The 18,913-nt window shown below is 33.6% G+C and overlaps 1 protein-coding gene across 1 annotated transcript in view; it reads left to right on the top strand.

Moving 5' to 3' along the window:
- caps (capricious) overlaps positions 1–18,913 on the top strand; it is a 177,344-nt gene that overhangs the window by 144,523 nt on the left and 13,908 nt on the right. The window contains exons 5-6 of the mRNA XM_088265688.1: positions 1,523–1,567; positions 17,832–17,876. Of these exons, the coding sequence (XP_088121814.1) occupies positions 1,523–1,567; positions 17,832–17,876 (90 nt within the window). The remainder of the gene's footprint in view (positions 1–1,522; positions 1,568–17,831; positions 17,877–18,913) is intronic.

The following is an 18,913-nucleotide window of genomic DNA, read 5'->3' as shown; positions in this document are numbered from 1 at the left end:
AGATGTTGAATTCTTTCAATGGGGATTAATTTTCATGCAAAATATTACTAAGTGTGAAGTCAGTTTCGTGACGGAGGTAATTTGAATTCCTAGCGAGTTTGCTACTAAAGGCGTCCCCCTGTTTTGTTTTCAATGGAAGCCTTTACAATTTAAGTCGCCAGCCTACATTTAAAATGGTTTTCTGTCTACCTTCGTAGCTCTTTGCGCAAGTCTTAAGGAAGCTTTTAATTGAAAATATTAGAAATCTCGTCGAAGGTATGTAAAGGTACACGTTAAATCTAGATCTCTTCCGAATCGTCTCCTACAAAGCATCCATTTTCCATTTTGGTTTATTAAAACTACGGTTATAGCCACTTTCTATGTATATGAGCATTTCCGGCACTTTTCGCGCTCGCTCAAAGAGAAAAAACGATTTTTCTGAAGAGTCGAGAGTTGAATTTTCCTACTCATTGTCTCGCGTAATATCCGCTAGTTTCGGCGAGCGAAGCTTTCTTATTCTCGTTCTCTTTTCGTTTCTAGATCTTTCTCCTTTGTCAAAACTTTATTTCACTTTTTGGTGCAGCCTTTATTCATTCATCTACTCTTGCACATGTACATATGTACCTATACATATTTTGTTTCGTCGAACAATACCTACTTCTACAATATTTAGTTTTTTCAATATAATTTTATTTTCTATAAATACACTTAAAGTGGATATCCCATTTCTTTTTTACTTTTTTTTTTTTAAATGTTAATAATATTAGTATATAGCCACTCACCGTTTCTTTATATATTTATATACATATATATATATATATATATATATATATATATATATATATATATATATATATATATATATATATATATATATATATATATATATATATATATATATATATATATATATATATATATATATATATATATATATATATATATATATATATATATATATATATATATATATATATATATATATATATATATATATATATATATATATATATATATATATATATATATATATATATATATATATATATATATATATATATATATTCATTAAAAATATTCTCCAACCCTAAATAAATTATAATAAGTTGTTCTACTTATTATAATATGGTTTAGTAATTTAGCGAAAAAAATACGCTGAAAAGTCTGTCTAATCACTACTTTGTTATGTTTCTTTTGACTTGAAACTGGCAAATAACACGAAGGAAACTTTTTTCCATTACAGTCCTGCAAGTGTAGTATATCTGTATTCGCTGCGAAGTGCTCTTCTTCCGTAAGTTGTAGAACTTTCAATGCGTTTTATTTGATAGAGACTTTGTTTGACGATGGATGGAATGAAAAAGACAGAGAAGTGCTATCAGATTATATTACGTAATGTTTTATTCCCCGTCTTCTATCCCGTCTTAAATTTATGGAAGTGAAAAGAAAACTGTATTTACGGTAAACAGGAAAAGCGTTATTCAGAAAGAACTTTTTTTCGAATGTCACAAGGAACGTTATTAATGGGAGTTATTTTTTTTTACAGATCGATTCCGAAGAACGTGAAACTCCAATAATCTCCGAAAGCAATGTAAGTATCAACAACCACATACATCCCATATACATATTTATTTTTAGTAATATTCCTTTAGATATAAAACGAAATTAAATTAATATTTTCTTGCTGCAAAGCATTCTAGCGTATTTAAGATTACATTTTTTCAAATCTAGGCTTCGATATCAATTTGCCATTTCTCAAATAATATTTTATATTGTTTACTAGGAAAATCTAGTTACTCTTTTAAGACTACAGCGCATTTCGTTATTAAAATTGATTCAATGGAATATCCTGTGTTTGTGGAGAAATTTTCTCAGTTTTAGTTCTACTTTAGTCCAACATAGCGCAATGATTTTATCCTCTGTAAGAGAAATCTATTGGCTTAATCTTCAGAACACAACAAGTAAATAAACCAAGAGAAATACAATGGCCTAGGTTACTTTATTTGTAGAAAATTAATTAGAAATAAAAATCTTTGAAATATTCTCAAATAAAACGAATATTAAATATTTAACATATATTGGGTCTTCTTTAAAATTGATGTTACCAACTGCAGAAATTCATTTCACAAATCACTGTAATTTTTGGCTTGGCTCATAATATTTTACTCAAAATTTTAGTAAGAAAAATGTAAAACATACTATTGTTAGGACCTTAAAGCTGCAAGAGCCATTATTGAAAAAAAAAATATAAACCACACAATGTAGTTTATTCTTTGTCATTTATTTTTTTATTTTAATAAAATGATATGTTTTTGTTTATCTGGGAAGGTAAAAGGGGCTATTTCATATGCTAGTATTTTATGCGCTCTTCGGAGAGCGTACCTAAATTTATTAAGAAATTATTTAGCCGGTACACCTACGTATTTACCTGTATACGGAATGACTCGGAATAATGCTCAGTAAACACTAAATCTCGTCTCATGTGTAAACAAATTTCTCGCACAGTCATTAACCGATATTTCCCAAGCGATCCTTCAAGGCTACCGCAATGTGACACATGAACATTTTCCTGCGTTCATTTTCTTCGATGGCTTTCGTAAATTGAAAAGGTGCGGCTTATACGGTAGGAATTATAAAAAATATATAAATTTCTCTTCTTTTTTTGCGGCTCTTCTCCGTGAAGTGATGAGTTATGACGTGAGTTATCCTCGGTGGCGAGGATTTCCCGCAACAATGAGCCTCCTTCACTCCTGGCACCCTGGTAGTTGGTATGTTAGTGCTACACGAAGCAAGTGGAGATAGTAACGGGCGGTGAGATAGTTTGACGTACATTATCCCCGGATCAGTCCGTCAAATGTTTGCTGCGAACGGCTCCGAGATTACGGTGTTAAGTTAGTCAGTAGAACAGGCCGCAACACGAGGAAGACCTCGCGTGGCTTTGCCACCATAATCTATTTACTTTGAGCTTATCCATTTATCGCAGTGGAATTATAATAGTTTGAACATCACGTTTAGTTCTCCGGTAAGCGAATCTTCAATATGTTGTAAACGGATTGTTCCGCAAATTTGCTCAATCACTTTGTTAATATATTACTCAATAACAAACTTCAACCCCGTGATATAATTTATTAACATAATTCACGAAATTCAGATTCAATCTCTGATAAATAAAGAGAAAAACGTAAAATTTCTTTTGATCCGGCAAAATCTCATTGATAATAATTTTATGACGAGCTCCCTTCCAGAAATTTAATCATTTCATCGAAAATGGTCGAATCGGATTTCCATTTCAAATTATTTAAATGGATGAGGAATTATTCAAAGTTACCGAAATATCCATTTTTGCGTATGTTTTTATCCTATTCTAGCATATTTCCTCCCAGAATATTTGTTTTAAGGAAGATTTTGCTGACTTACAAAAATGCGACCGAATTATATAATATATACCACGAGGACATAGTTAATATTTTCTCCAAAACTTTTTTACTTTTTCGTTACATCTAAAATAGTTTTCCAATAAAAAATATTTCCACGTTACACGTTCATTTAGTAAATTTCCACCAAATGCCACTTTAGACAAACTTTCATTTATTTACACCCTTTCCTAAGCATTAGTAAGTCTTCCACACTCGAAGACACGCTTCAGGGTTCTTAGGACTTAAGCAAATACCCCCTCCAAGAGGGTGAGATTATTCCAGAATAATTTTCCACAAGATTTCCCCTACCACCGTAATACTCTCCATGACTTTTTATCGTTTTTTTTCGTGACAAAAAATAAACTATTCAGAGTTAATAGATTTCACACTGATCCATTGTAGCGCCAGCACCTTCTATAATTTAATTTAGAGCATCAAGTTAACACAAGATATTTTACTTAATTTATTTATTTTTCTACCAGATCAATTGTTCTGATTATTCTCGGACTAAATATCGTTTCACCCTTTTACAAAAGTAATGTTAATAAAGGAGGCGGAATACCATGTTGATTAAGAGCTTTCACCATTTTTTAATTTCGATTGGTTTTAATAACAAAAGATTATAATTAATCAATATATATTTCGCTGAATTGCCCGGGATCAGTAAAAAGAAGAGAATAGAGAACGTTGGAACGTCATAATATATCCCAAGTTTTATTAATTCTATTGTGTGCTTTCTGAATAAACTGTGAAAGTTTATTTATATGAAGCCGGTAAACAAGCTCTAAAAACTCTTAATAGCCTCTGTTATACACCCATTTCCATATTTCACCCTAACATATTGCCAAATGTCACGACACATTTGTAAAAGCTCTTTTTCTTTAGAACACTCCCCGAGAAAGTGACTCGGGTAGGTATGTCGAACAGAATGCTGAATATGTTCTTTTCATTTTCTTATTCTATCATATAAGATTTTGTAAAAATCAAAGAAAAAAATTCTCTCTGCAAAAAATATTTTTGCCTTGAATGTGGTTGTTTTCACTTTGATCTGGCTCGTCTACAACCTTGCAATATATCGGCAGACACGAATCAAATTCTATTGCTACATTTAAGTTAATATTCATATCAATTTGAACAAAACGTAATATATTTCTTTCTTTTTCATTAACATACAATTTTTCAACTTGTAAAATTCCACTGATAATGCTACATTTTTTTTATAACATATAAATAATGAGTATCTATACAATTTATGAAGTATGCAAATGAGAAAAGTTGAAAAGAAAAATAAATGATTAACATTAAAAAAATCTTATCTTTAGTATACTATTAGAAAATACGTCTAAAATTAAATAATAACAATGAATAATAAAGTAGTAAATAATAAACTCGTAACACAGCAAAAGTATCTGAAATATAATCACAAAAATATTTTAAAATAAACAACACAGAATAATGATTAAAGAAAACATTAGTTTTTTACCACTTGAGTTTTATTATAGACTACATGTTTCAGAAGTTAAACTTCCATCATTCAGGTCTGTATAATAACTGTATAATAGTTATTATACAGACCTGAATGATGGAAGTTTAACTTCTGAAACATGTAGTCTATAATAAAACTCAAGTGGTAAAAAACGAAGTGTTTTCTTTAATCATTGTAACATGTCTTACCACAAAGTTAATGCCGAAACAATAAATAAAACACAGAATAAAGTAAAATGTAAAATTTGACCCAAGAACAAAAATTGTGTAGTTAAAAAGCATATAAATCAAAATTAATAATAGTTTGTGTGTACATAAACTTATTTTTATTTTCGATTTCGAATTGTATTGTTTATTTTTTTTATAATATCTTTATTTGCAATATTAGTTACTTTTGCTGTGTCGAAAAATAGTCCTCAGCACTTTCTTTTACGGAAAATTATGTTATCGGACCTTTGTACCATTTTATTTTCCACACTTTAAACGCTTTTTTCTTTCTGTCTGGATATTTTCTCTGCACAAAGCCGCCTTCGATAAGCTACTTTAGCATCTAAAGTTTTTTTCAGATCACATTTTCAAACGAAAACATTTCACGGCCAGTTACCGGGGATAGAGTAAGAGTTGAGTGTCCCCTTTTTGCCCGATCTTTGCAAAAAGGAGAAAATATATTTACACTGACGTGTTGGTCGTTTATTATTTTTGAAATCTCCCATCCTAATTTCGGTCCCTAATTTGCATGCCTACTAATCTTTTCGAATCTGAAATTGCTGGTAAATATTTTCTTGAGCTCACGTAGGTACTGTACACATTATTTATTAAAGTCACCTGAATTCGTGTCTTCCCAAATTTGTATACTAAATTAAACACCAATTTAATTGGCAGTTAGTAAAGCCGCGATAAGCTTTTATTTGGCACGTCGCGCGTCGGTCGTATTATTTGTGAGCTGGTCTCGCAAATCCGTTAATTCATAATTCCCATCTCCCTCGGAATACCGAATAAGCAGTCGCCAAATTCATACACTTTCGGCATCTATATTATGTACGGAAAACCCATAACTTTCTGAAAGAAACAACAACAACAACAAAGCACTTTTAATTCTACGCGCTAATTATGAACTGTCCATTTGAATGAATAAAAAAATCTTAATGAGATTTACGGGGTGTTTAATAATCTCCGAACTTCGACGAAAAAATGTCGATAAAATAAGTTTTCGGCTTCTATCCTCATTAATTAGCGAACCCTTCGATCCGGGAAAGTTTTCGTCTAATTAAATTAAATATTAGAGAGTTCTCGTTATTTTTCCATCACATGACAACCATGATTAGGATGGTCGAGTGAGTAGAGCGGGGTAGTCGGGCCGCCTAGATAATTTATTTTATAATTAAATGGCCATTATCCACCCTATGGGTCCACGGCTTGCCGCACTTAGGAACCCCATTGAAATGATGAACGACAGTTGTGAAATAGCAATTTGCAGCCTGGACACTGTTTTGCCTTATTTCTGATACCCATTTCGGCCTACTCAACTATTCTCTTGAATGTATCCAAGTGCCAATATTCATCTCGTCCCGACGAAATTTACAGAAATCTATTTTACTTTATTTTTTGTTAGCGATGTGTAAAAGTGTGTATTTGACGATTTGAACTGAAACATTTTTTAGTGAACTTTATTTCCTTTATTGAAGAGCCTGTTGGAACTGTGGAATAACCCTCAGCATCCGTTCGCTGTTAATTACCTCGCTTGACATGTGCCAGCGACAAATTCGTTTATCATTGCATTTGATTCGCATTGAATGGCTCTTATTCACACCTATTATGGCAACACTTTTTATCTCCTAAAACAATTTGCACTCGAAGCTTTTATAATATGCACAATGCATTACTATTTTTCATTATTTTTTCAATGTATTTTGTACAATTGAACGTATAATACTTTATTGTATTAGGTACTCGTAATTCAGAGATACATATAACCGTCAGTGGTACATATTTAAATTTATTTCACTATAAAATAAAAGTAAATTACTTTTCTCTTTTTTGATTTGCTAAAGTTAAATATAATGTCGTTAGAAGATAATTTATATTATTACTTTTAACTATTATTACATTTCAGTATTTAAATTTTAAAGAAATTCATTTAAAATCATTCAGAATTATATTCAAAATTGTATTTGTTTTCACCTGAACGGCCACGTTTTTAATAAAACTCTTAGGATAAATGTAGATGATTCGGTTTAAAAAATTAAACTTTAAATTTAATAAAATCGCTTAACTTTTTCATATAAATTCAATAGTACATAATCTTAGCGCGTATGTTCATGAAACGTAAAATAAAATAGCTGAAAAATGTAATCAATTATTTGGTAAGGGAACACGGAATACTACCCAATGGTCCATAGGGCACTGGTTCTGTAGATGGGTAGAATTGGTGAATGTTACACGTTTGTAAAGTGATAACTTAAACCAGCCTATGACGGTCGTAAGCCCCGTAAATACTCTGACTTCCATATTCTTCTTCATCTTTGATGAGATGTCAAAAAATAATAAGAGAAATCATTTACTTGTGTATTTATTAATTGTGAATTATTATTAATTGCCTTTTTAATTTCTAAGTAATCTAATTTAAGTCCCCTATTGCATGTGTGTAATATATTTAGGCCTTTATTTTTATCAAATCAGTGATTATTTTCTATTAGACGTTTGGCAAATTCATAATAATTGTTATTAATTAGACATCTTTTACACTCTTTACATCGGATGTTAAAAAAACCGGTACGGTTGAGATGTCACAAAATTATTTGAAATAAATAAATATTCACACTCCGGTCTCTATTCCTCCGCAGTCCTGCCGTTACTGTCACGTCCAATTAAGAGCAGTTTAGTTCTAATAAAAGTTCTGGAATCCTCGTTATGTGTCCGGACCCTTCAAACACAAACTACCTGTGACGAGGAGCAGGGATGAGAGCTTCCGAGTGACACTTAAAAATGCGCCATCCGAACTGGGTGCTCGTTTGATTGCCGTGAGAGTGAGCTGTCGGAACTGAATGGGTTTTCATGCACGTCATTGTGAAACCGATGGGCGGACTGCAAGTATTTATTTGATAAATAAATCGTTTATCATATTTGTCGAGACACTCCTTACCTATACGTGTAAATATTATATAAATATGTACTATTTACCAGGGGCGTGTATTTCATAAAGGCAGAAATCCAGTGCCTATCCTATTTTACTCGAGTGCCGTATAGCAGTGTTCCGCAAACTTTTTCTGTTCAAGGTACACCTGCCAAATCAAGAAATTTTTGAGACACACCAAAGTAAAAACAATGTTTATTTAATATTGATTTATTATAAAAATTAATATAAAGCGACAACGTACATAACATTATGTTTAATGTGAAATGTGATCCTGTTTAACTGAGCGCAGGAGCAAACTTGGAGCAATTGTTTATAAGGATGTTATCTTTAAAAAACTAGACTTTTTTCCGCGGCACACCAACTAATTACCACGGTACAACAGTGTGCCACACTTTGCGAAACACTGCCGTATAGGAACATAACCAGTGCCTACCTTAGCTTACCTTGTTAGTATTAAGTTGCTACCTGGCTCTGCTGCTTACCCTGATAAAATAAAGTAAAATAAAAAGTTTGCACGCCATTGCTTTTACATATATAGAATGACACGACCAATTACTGTCAGTTTAAGACATCATCCCCTACTGTTAGTTTGTATCACAGACCATTTTAGTGAGTCGCGAAAAACGAGCATTACGTGTTAACATGCCTCCTGTACGATTGTGTCTGGTTTGGAAATATAAGTAGTTTTTTGTTCGTACTACAAGTGGTCTTTGCCATAAATCACAAGTAGAATGACGACATAATTTAAGTATTTAGTGTTAAAAAAAAGATGTTGTATATTTTACAAAATGGATAATTTTGAAATGTTTCTCTTTATTAGCGATATGTTCATTAAAATTTCGTTTGCTGACCCTTTGACGCTCTGCTCTTCCGGCGTCGCCCTCTCGTATATCACTAATATAACATTATACCTCTGCCTAGTTGTCCGAGCATGATCCGATCCCCGCCTATTCCCTGCGCTCCTGGCGGTCCCTTTTATTGCCAGAAATAATAATCTACGAAATGCTCAGCACAAAGTTCACGCACCCAAATTTATTGCTGACCGGAATCGATTACGCGCCGTCCGAAAGGCGAGTCCGCCACCTTTTGATATATTTCAAGATGGCGCTCCTTCCCGCCCTGCGTGACAGCTACTGTTCCCCCTGGATGTTTTCACACCACGCACTAAATAATTGACGCGTAAGATTTTTCCTAGTTCGATGTGTCCTTTACAGCGCGCAACGTCCCGATATTAAAAATACATACATCCTCCTTTTTACCTTTTCAGCTCGAATGTTACATAGTTCTTTTGACCTTTCGATACTTTGTTTTAGTTGTGCGAACCATATCGCCGCTTCGTGATACTTTATTATTCTGAACAAGAGCAGTATCAAAAAAAGCGTATGTGTTTTTCCACGGCTCATGTGCAGTTTTTTCTAACTTTTCTCACGCCCGCCTCCCGGGGAAGGTACTGTGGTAAATGGCAGGAGCAGGGGTAACGCGCCCCGATAATGTGACAGGTAATTTCCTGCCGTATGAAATGTTGAATGGTCGCGGTGCAATAGTCGGCCGGGGAAGTGTGTCATGCACTGGACTGCTTTTAACGATATTAAACGTTTAGCACGCAACGTATTTCGTGACTCTCGATTCAAGGTGGATCGTATTCCGAGAAGGTTGTCACAATGTTTAATGACTGGATGACGGATCACCTTACTTCGGCCGTAGCAACTTGTTGATATTTTTTGGTTCGCCGTCAAAATCACTGACCCGCGAACACGCTAAGAACAAACGTCTCACCTTTAATAGCTTCGACGCGAATTGTTACGGAAGAAGTATAAATATTTTTCCACATTGCATTAAGGTTCGGACAATGTATCGCTTCAGTAAGTACAAGTAAAATTGTCGCGATATTTCAGAAGTCCAAAGCACGACCGACTGTATTCCGAGCACTTTATTCCCCGGTCGTGTCGCCAGTTAGTCACATGTTACTCGCGAAGTATTTCCGAGCTATCGCGTGCCGTTTGACCGGAAGGGAGGCAATTGGCCACTGGGGGCTTTGTGCTAACCCTGCTCTAGCGCACTCCTGCTCCCCTGCTAGCGCTTCTAGCGTTACCCATTCTCTCTCCTTTCTCGCAGAAACTACTGCGAATTCTGAATATATTCTAACTTTTCTTCACTATATTTGCGCCGCAAAATATATCAGAGTTTTTACGAGCTGTTTTTACCAAACTATACCGAATAGCGAAAGAGTCGTAGAAAGTTACATAAATTTATCACGTTTAAAATTCTTACTTGACGTTTAGGTTTATAAAAATTGTTTTTTGATTATGGTGTTAACCGTTATTTTTACCTAAAAATAAATTAATAATTGACATTGTTGGATACATTACTTATGGTATACTGGGGATTATAACTGTTGCAAAATTTTAATTCATCGTTAAAATGTTCTCTTTTTCATACCACAATAATTACTACTTTCATGAAATTAATTATCTTAACTGCGAGAATCGTAAATATCTTAGTTAATAACCCAGTGAAACATTAATTTCTCAACTTTATGGAAATCGTAAAAGTATATGAATTATTACTGAATGCTAAAAAAATCGAGTTAATTGAGCAGATATGCTGTAAAATTTTACGTAATTTGTGAAAAAAAAAACTTATTCTTTCGCGCTATCCTGTGTTCTGACAATGTGGCTTTAATTCACGCCGAATTTATTCGATAACGTTCCAGTGACAATTTTATATTTTAAATGTCAGGACCTTCGTCATTAAGCTTCTCTAGGAATAAATAATTGCGGTGAAAGGAACCGATCCAGGCGGGTAACCAGCCAAGCCTGACATCTTGAGATTTTTCCTTCAACTTTACGAGTACTTCGTACAATTTTCATTTTCCCGCCGTAATTTAATTTCGTTGTGTGAATTTCGGAGATACTCCTGCAGACCTGTTATATTAATTACACCGGGATAACAAACTTCACATTTTTGGCATTTTGGAATTCTTATGGAACGACTTTGCGATAAATCTGGCTAAGCTTTTTGCTCTTTGAATAACGCTTAAAAAATTATTCGAGTAAAACACTGTAAATCACTCAATTAGTGCATGGATTACATACTTGCGAAATATTTCACATTCATTATTTATTTATTAGTAAATAAATACTTATATTGGGTTATACTAGTACTCTAAAAAACTGAAAACACTACTTTTCATAATATATGTTCAATATGTTTGTATGTATTTATTGAGCAAAATTGGCAAAATAAATATATCTGTAACCTCTCCTATAAATCAGCGGACCCCGAAAGGTCGTTAATGTGCAAATTACAAATACAAATAGCCACCATCGACACTCCCCGGCGGCAATTCTTGTCATTAATGTGACTCTCATTACGTATGCGACGTTTTTCACGATTTGTTCGATATTCTTTCTCGGAACATAATATCGCCCAACTTCCCCCATGCTCCGGGAATATTTATGCGCGATTTATCCGCCCAATTGAATTCAAAATGTTCCTATCCAGACACAAATATGGACATCATCATCGCTGCCATTTGCAGAATATCTCTCATCGATTTCTCCCGCGTATTTCTGCTCAATGGGAAGTAATATAATATTCAATATATATTCTAATGAGCCGACATAAGGGGTGTCTGTTCAATTCAAATAATTGAAACTAACAATAATTCTCTAAAATCACTTGGAGCATTTTATTTATAGATAACTGCCATGTTTAAAAAAAATATTATGAAGTCGTAATAAAGTAACTAACCAGTTTAATGTTTTCACTGTCCGCAAACAACTTTATTTCGCAAACACATATTACGTTAGGTATCGTATTGTTTTCATGAACCATTACAAAATAATACATTAATCATTTCTTTGGCATATTGTTTTGATCGTGTCATTAAGTGGTAAATAATGACATTGTCAGCTTTTAAAACTATGGACTGGCAATAAAGACATTATTCTGGCTAAATTAATTTTGTGCACATTTCATGTGAGCATTTCCGAATTGGATATTATGATTTTTTATTTAAATGTTATTCACGAAATTTTATAGTATGTGTGAGTTTTATTACAATTTTCGCTATTGTTACCTTTCAGCACCCTTATAATATGCCACCCTAACAACTAACGTACGAATACAATATATTTTCGGTGCACTGAATTTGAACAAACCAAAAATAATATGATGTAATCTGAACGCAGTTCAGTGAAATGTATTTTTCTAATGATTACAAATTTGTGTAACTATGTAGGTTAACAACAGATTTTACCATACTAATATCGGTCAAACACATAAAAAAATTATATTTCATCTTCTTCTGACTCTTATCTGTACCCAATGGTGCAAAAGGAATTATCTTGATCGTTACTTACAAAAGGCAAATTGATCACTCTTGATCTTCAGATTTCAGTTAAATAAATATCTGTACAATTTCCAAAAAAAATATGTATTAAAAAGAAGGCACCATTTAAATCAGAACATTTTGAGCAGCCCTGACTAGATACCGGAATTTTCGCGCTTTATACTTGTACCAAAGAGACGACACTCACCAAGCCGAAGTTAGCCGATTATGATGACGGTCCCTTTCTTAAGTTCAATATGTTTTATTTACCACCGGCTACTGCACATTCATCGCTCCAGTTCATCAATGGTTTATTGGGCATAAAAGTAACTAATAATTGACAATCAATACGCAATATAAAAACTTAACCTATGTATATATTTTTGTTGGTGCTCAAAATTTAGCCGACTATTATTATTTCATGAATGTACATAAATGAACACGACTCGAATCGTGCGTGTTCATGTTAGTCACGCGACTTTCTATTATGCACAACATCTACATATGTTACATGTGGCTATTCACTCGGCGGTATATTTTTACGAATAATATTACATCCTTTTACCCTTCTGTTTTTATTCCGATAGCAAAATTGAAAACGCCAACTAAAGAGGAAAAATTGCGTGGTCCGAAAGAAACACGCGAATAGAACTTGCCTCGCACTTTCAACATTCAACTACAAAAAGTGAATTTTTGAAAATTTTACAAATTCAAATCATAACTTTTCTCCTAAACGTTTTTTATTTAATTTAAATTTCTCTAAATAACAATTATTCTGCTATCTTTTTACGTGTTTACTCCTTCAATGTAAATACGCACTTGTTATAGTAAAAAAATAATTAAAAAGTTTAAAATAATTAACACGTCTACTGGCGGTATTCAAAGTTCCTGTTTCAAATTTAACTTTGTACGGAAAAAATCCACACAAGAAATTGATGTTATGCAGATCCTTACCTCTGTATCTTATTCTCATCCATTTGAAATTACACTTTATTCTTTTAAATTAACACCACTCTGCTTCCCATGTGTTCTATTTCACTGTGAATGCAACCTGTTGCGTTCTATTTAACGAAATTCCAAAGACAATAGGATTTTTTTCAGAGTTAATAATTTATGCATTTTTCTCTATTATTTTGTTAGTTCAAAACACGTTACTTAAACAATTGTTTTTTTATTGCAAATAATTGGGTTTTTTATTCCTGATTTATAGAGGTACTAAAAATATCACACTCTCCTTATTGTTCAATTTGTGTGTGTCGTTTATTTCTTTAAAAATGGGATAACTCGGATATCTTTTGTTTTTCTCGATATTAAATATCATTGGTTCAATCTTGTGAATACAATTATATAAAAAAAAATATTTAAAAAAACTTCTTTATTCTTTTTTAATTGCTGATTTTTCGTCAGGTACGATAATTTGATAGATTAAATATTCGTTAAGAAATCCAAGAAAGGCAAAGAAATAGTGTGTAATTAATTCTACAAATAAGTCGAGAACAATAGACGAAGTTGAGGTATTAATACATTATATTTTTCTCAACTGTACGGGCGTATTTTCGCCAATTCAGCGTTTTGCCGCTTTTATCTATGGCGGCAACTTTTCCATCCGTTCGTAATGTTTTTCCATTCGACTCATATTGTATCATGTCATCAATCGCGTATGACCCATATTTGTAATTAAATTGGACAATTTGCATGTTGAATCTCCATAATGGTCGTTACATTATGTTCCGTTTATAAACGCCTCCATGTCCGATAATTGAAACAAATTGTTTCATCAGGAAATGTATTGACTTATAATCAACGGCTCGTTTTATTTGGGTGACATTTTATTTCGATATGTTTCATAGAAATTTTGTTTCCGATGCTCCATTGTCAAATTCCCTGGGTAATTATCGAAAAAAATAGGCAAATATTTAATTTATCCAAATACTGAATGAATACACAAATATTGACTATAATTCTACATTTAATAAATATTTAATTATTAAAAATAGCGGTTTCTATTTTTTTTGCGGATATTTTTTTAATTCTATATTCATAATTCTTCCTTTTTTATGAAATAATATAAAAAGGGATTATATCGGATTATCGTATTTTTTTTATATTCTGTTCTTGAGCACCCCGAAGGCAAAATTTAGCATTTTACTCCAATACTCATTGATGTGACCATAGTCCATTTTTACAAAATAAAATAAAAGAACTATCGGTAATTCATATTAATGGTCAATAGACTCGTAAATAATTCTTATTCGAAATTTAGCATACATATAAAATTATTTTCTACAGTTACTTTGAGAGTAAATGGAGAAAGGTGACAGGTTGAATAATAAAACACAAATTTTAATAGTTTCTAAATTGGTTCATATATATATAACTTCCAAGAATTTGAGTAGTGTGGTTGTCAATAATGGGTAGAATTGGTGAATGTTACACGTGTGTAAAGTGATCACTTAAACCAGCCTATGACGGTCGTAAGCCCCGTAAATGCCCAGACTTCCATATTCTTCTTCATCTTTGATGAGATGTCAAAAATAAATAAAACACAAGTTTGAAGTTTTCTTCTAAGCTTCACTTTATTTTTCTTACGTGATCACCGCTGTTGCTGAGTAGTTAGTTGGGCTGTAGAATAGGTCAAGGAAAGTGAGAAGTGAAAGAAAAACATACTAGGAGACCAGGAGTTCCTGCAAGGTTGTATATTGTATTAAACAGTAAACAGCGTAGTAGAGATACTTTAAAATGAGCATTCTGGTCTTAGGATTAAAGGTGAATTCACATTTTTATTTCATTCATTTTTTCATCCTTTTCTACCGCTTGTTTCATTTTTATTTTTATACAATTAACTTTATACCGTATTCTGTATTATATTATATTATACTCTATACCCTCGCGTTGACTATCCCTAAGTAGGATTTTTTACATGAAAATAATTAAACCATTTTGAGTACTAGAAACTATGTAGGTTGACTATTCAAAATGTTTCTTTCTCTCACATCTCAATAATCCTTCTACCCCTTCTGCGCTTCCGTCTGCCACCCTTAGAGGGTGTGCTCGATAAAACGGAACCGAAATGTCATTCCAATTTTCAATCACTAGTATTAATGGATCAATTTTAGACTGAGCGGCAATGTCCAAACCGATCGGCCCACACCCCAATCCCTGAGATAGCACTTACCCTTATAGCACTTATCTCTTCTAACGGGATGATTTTCCAAATCTACCCTACACATAAAAATCAGCGCCCCTGAAAAAAATCTTCGTTAAATTTAGTTTTGGAAATTTTAAATGCAGTCGTTATTATTTTGAGGTGATTTAGTTTTAAATGTTGGTTGTATTTTCAAAATATTAGGATTGTTTGTTGTATCTAAGTACTAATAATCATGCACTCGTATACCTGCTGTGCCTATATATTGTTTCAATAGCGTGATGTTCAGATATAAAGGAAACGTGGCATTTAAGCTAGTTGAAATTTGTGAATCAATATTCTAATGTAATAAAGATCATAAAACACGCCTATATTCACTTTCGTGAAACGTTTATCCTGAAACTTACGACATTCATAACCTTTTACTGTCAATAAATTATTCGCGTCGGGGCATATAAAACAGCAGTTCCGCAGTTTTCCGATATTTAACTAAAGTTTTAGGACCGTGGGTGCTCGAAGAATGAGCGTAGGTATCCAATTCTTCATCTCGCGATATAAAAGTAGGAAGAAGTCGTCTTGTAGAAATACATACCCGTATATAAAAGCCCCCTGTTTATTTATAATAATTTACAAGTTTCGGCCGTTGCTGTCGCTGTATCGCGGACCCGTCCGACCTCTCCCGACTACACCACCTAACACTAGCTTATTCCTCGATTCCCGGCTCCGGGAATATCGCTCATTTACCTCGGAATATCCCGATCCGAATCTCCATCGCCCGCGGGGCTCTTCCCTCGGAGCGGATATTATTCTCTTCGTGATCTTTTTATTCCTCACAATTTGGGCGATGTCTTTTTCGGTACTAGCGGAATTGTGTCGCGTGAATATATGAGGAAATATTACGTACGCTCGCTTTCACATTACCGATACGACGTTCGTTAAATTTATGCATAATGTATTCGTAATGTAATATCCAAACTGCGCTGATAAAAATCTAACAAGCTGCGGGGAACGTATTCGAGTATTCAATCTGGATGAGAAGTTATTTGAATATTTATTAACTACTGCCTTCGCCGGGTGATCTTATCGGATAAATATTGGTTAAACATATATTGGCACTTAATCTCGAGCCCTCGACAAGGTTTGTGTCAACACGCCCCGTTATCTCGGAACTGTTAATCTCCCGTATTTAATTATCGAGCAATGTAAGCGTGGGAGCCTCGCGAGATTAGGCACAAATATTTATTTATGCGGCACGGCGCAACTTCGAGCGAACAACCTGGCACTAAAGCTTTATATAAATTTGACATTATTTTATCGTAGAAATAACACGGCATGACGTCATACGGATAAATTCTCCATTCACTTCGCGGTTTCGTGTCTTCGGAACGTCCTGGTATCGCGTGGCATGTCCAATGTCCGATCTCTGGAGTCGTGTGCACTGAGCTCCCGATGCGTTTCGTCACCCTATAATATATGGGATCATGTACGCATCAGTGTCCCCGTATCGCGGAGGGTGAATGTGTCACATTGGACTTTTATCTGTCGCGTGCACTCGCTTTCCTAATGTGCCGGGGGAATAAAATAATAAAATAGCGATATGGATGCAACTTGATATCGAATAATGGCATCCGTTGAAACATTCGACATGAAATGCACCGCCGTACGTTCACGATTCACTGTGTCAACTGCAATAATAATCATGATTATCATGATGTCTATATGACCTGACACGAAGGTGTTGCGCTTAACAAATTAGTTTCACTTATCACGCTAATTGCCATCTGCGATTATTACCACTATTAATCGAAAATAAAGCTAACAAATAAGTAAGTAAATACTTATTGTTGTTTTAACCTTATTTTTGTACAATACCAGGTATTTATTAAACCTCGTTGTAAATGTATCCCAAAATTCCAGGAGCATTCCGCGGGGCATGAAACGCAAAAGGATATTTGCATCTCCCGTCACGTCGCAGCCTGTTTTCATCAATCAGTCGGGGAGGATTGTTTGCCTTTGTGATGAAACCCTCCGGACCCCTAAAGGACCAACAAAGGGCGTGTCTCTTTCCCTCCCGATCCCTCGGCTAATTGGGGATGACTCGAGATGTCGCAACTTTTGCTAATCATCGGACCGAGAGATGTCGTTCCGTCCCGATGATCTTTTTTTTGTCATAACTTATTACGCAACTATTTCGTAATTCGTATAATTTGAACAGATACTAATATACGCCTCGACTGTTGTAAAGTTCTGAGCTAAATCGATTACCGTTTCACGTGATACAAATATATACTTACTTGTAGGTTTTTTTTTAAAGTAATATATTTTTTCCCTTCTTTTCAGATGGCATCCAAAGAAAACCGGCGATGGCTTCTCCCACACTTTCGGGTAAATATTGTTTTTAATTTAACTACTATTTATGTACATCGCGTGTGTTTAAAAATGACCAAATAAGGCGCATTTTACATTACATTCTCACATCTCAACATTATTGAAGTAGAATGTGGATAAAGAGTATAACAGAGTAATTGACAATTTGCAAGATATTAAACATAGTGTATATAAATAAGGTAGTTGAAAATTATGAATAATTACAGATGGAAATGTGATAAAAATACACATAGAAAAACATAACAATAAATTACCCTATGCAACATTTTTTTAACAACTTGCCAACCTCATATTATACCCATATATATACAGATTTAACACCACATACATTGCCTAATTCAACACATTATCGTCATATGTATTTTGTTGATAGGCGAAAGAAAAAAATAGTTCCAAAAACTCTATCACTACTTTAAGACTTGCAAGGTTTAAAATGACAAGCTAAAGAGACGTCGTTACAAAATAATTGTATTGTATTACTATTTACTCCATCGCATCTCTTCAACTCTTAATGTAAATATAAACAACTCCGTCATTAATTTCTGAGAACGGCATCTACCTTGACACAACACAAATTTAAAGTGCGGCATTTTTATATCACACTTGAAACATCTTAGTTTTGAGTCAACAAATACATATCTTGAACTCTCGTGTAAGAAGTCTTGTCTTCAATCTTTACAATAATGAACATTAAGTTTGTTATATGAGCGTTGGGAGGCTTTATTGACACGATGGAGCCGAGTACAATGGAAGAATTATTGTATTCTTCCATCAGATTAAGCCCGAGAGTCAGCCAAGTGCTCGGCGACGTTGACGCGACACTAAGTATGAGCTGATCTCGATATAAGGACAACCGGTCCGAGTACCCATTACAGTAATTTATTGAATAGGAAACTGAGTATGCGAGATATTTCTTTGTTCAATAGCTAGAATGGTCGAAGGCAATTTTCATAGGTTTTTTTTTCTGAAAAGTTACGCAACGAGTTGCCTGTTGCTGCGTTATTTATCTTAATTAAATTATAAGTTGTTATTAT

This window comes from Brachycentrus maculatus, unplaced genomic scaffold (genome assembly GCF_059751285.1).
Source record: "Brachycentrus maculatus isolate JH-2025_06_01 unplaced genomic scaffold, ASM5975128v1 h1tg000257l, whole genome shotgun sequence".
Lineage (NCBI taxonomy): Eukaryota > Metazoa > Arthropoda > Insecta > Trichoptera > Brachycentridae > Brachycentrus > Brachycentrus maculatus.
Note: the sequence above shows the minus strand (reverse complement) of the source record. Positions and strands in the feature narration are given on the sequence as shown.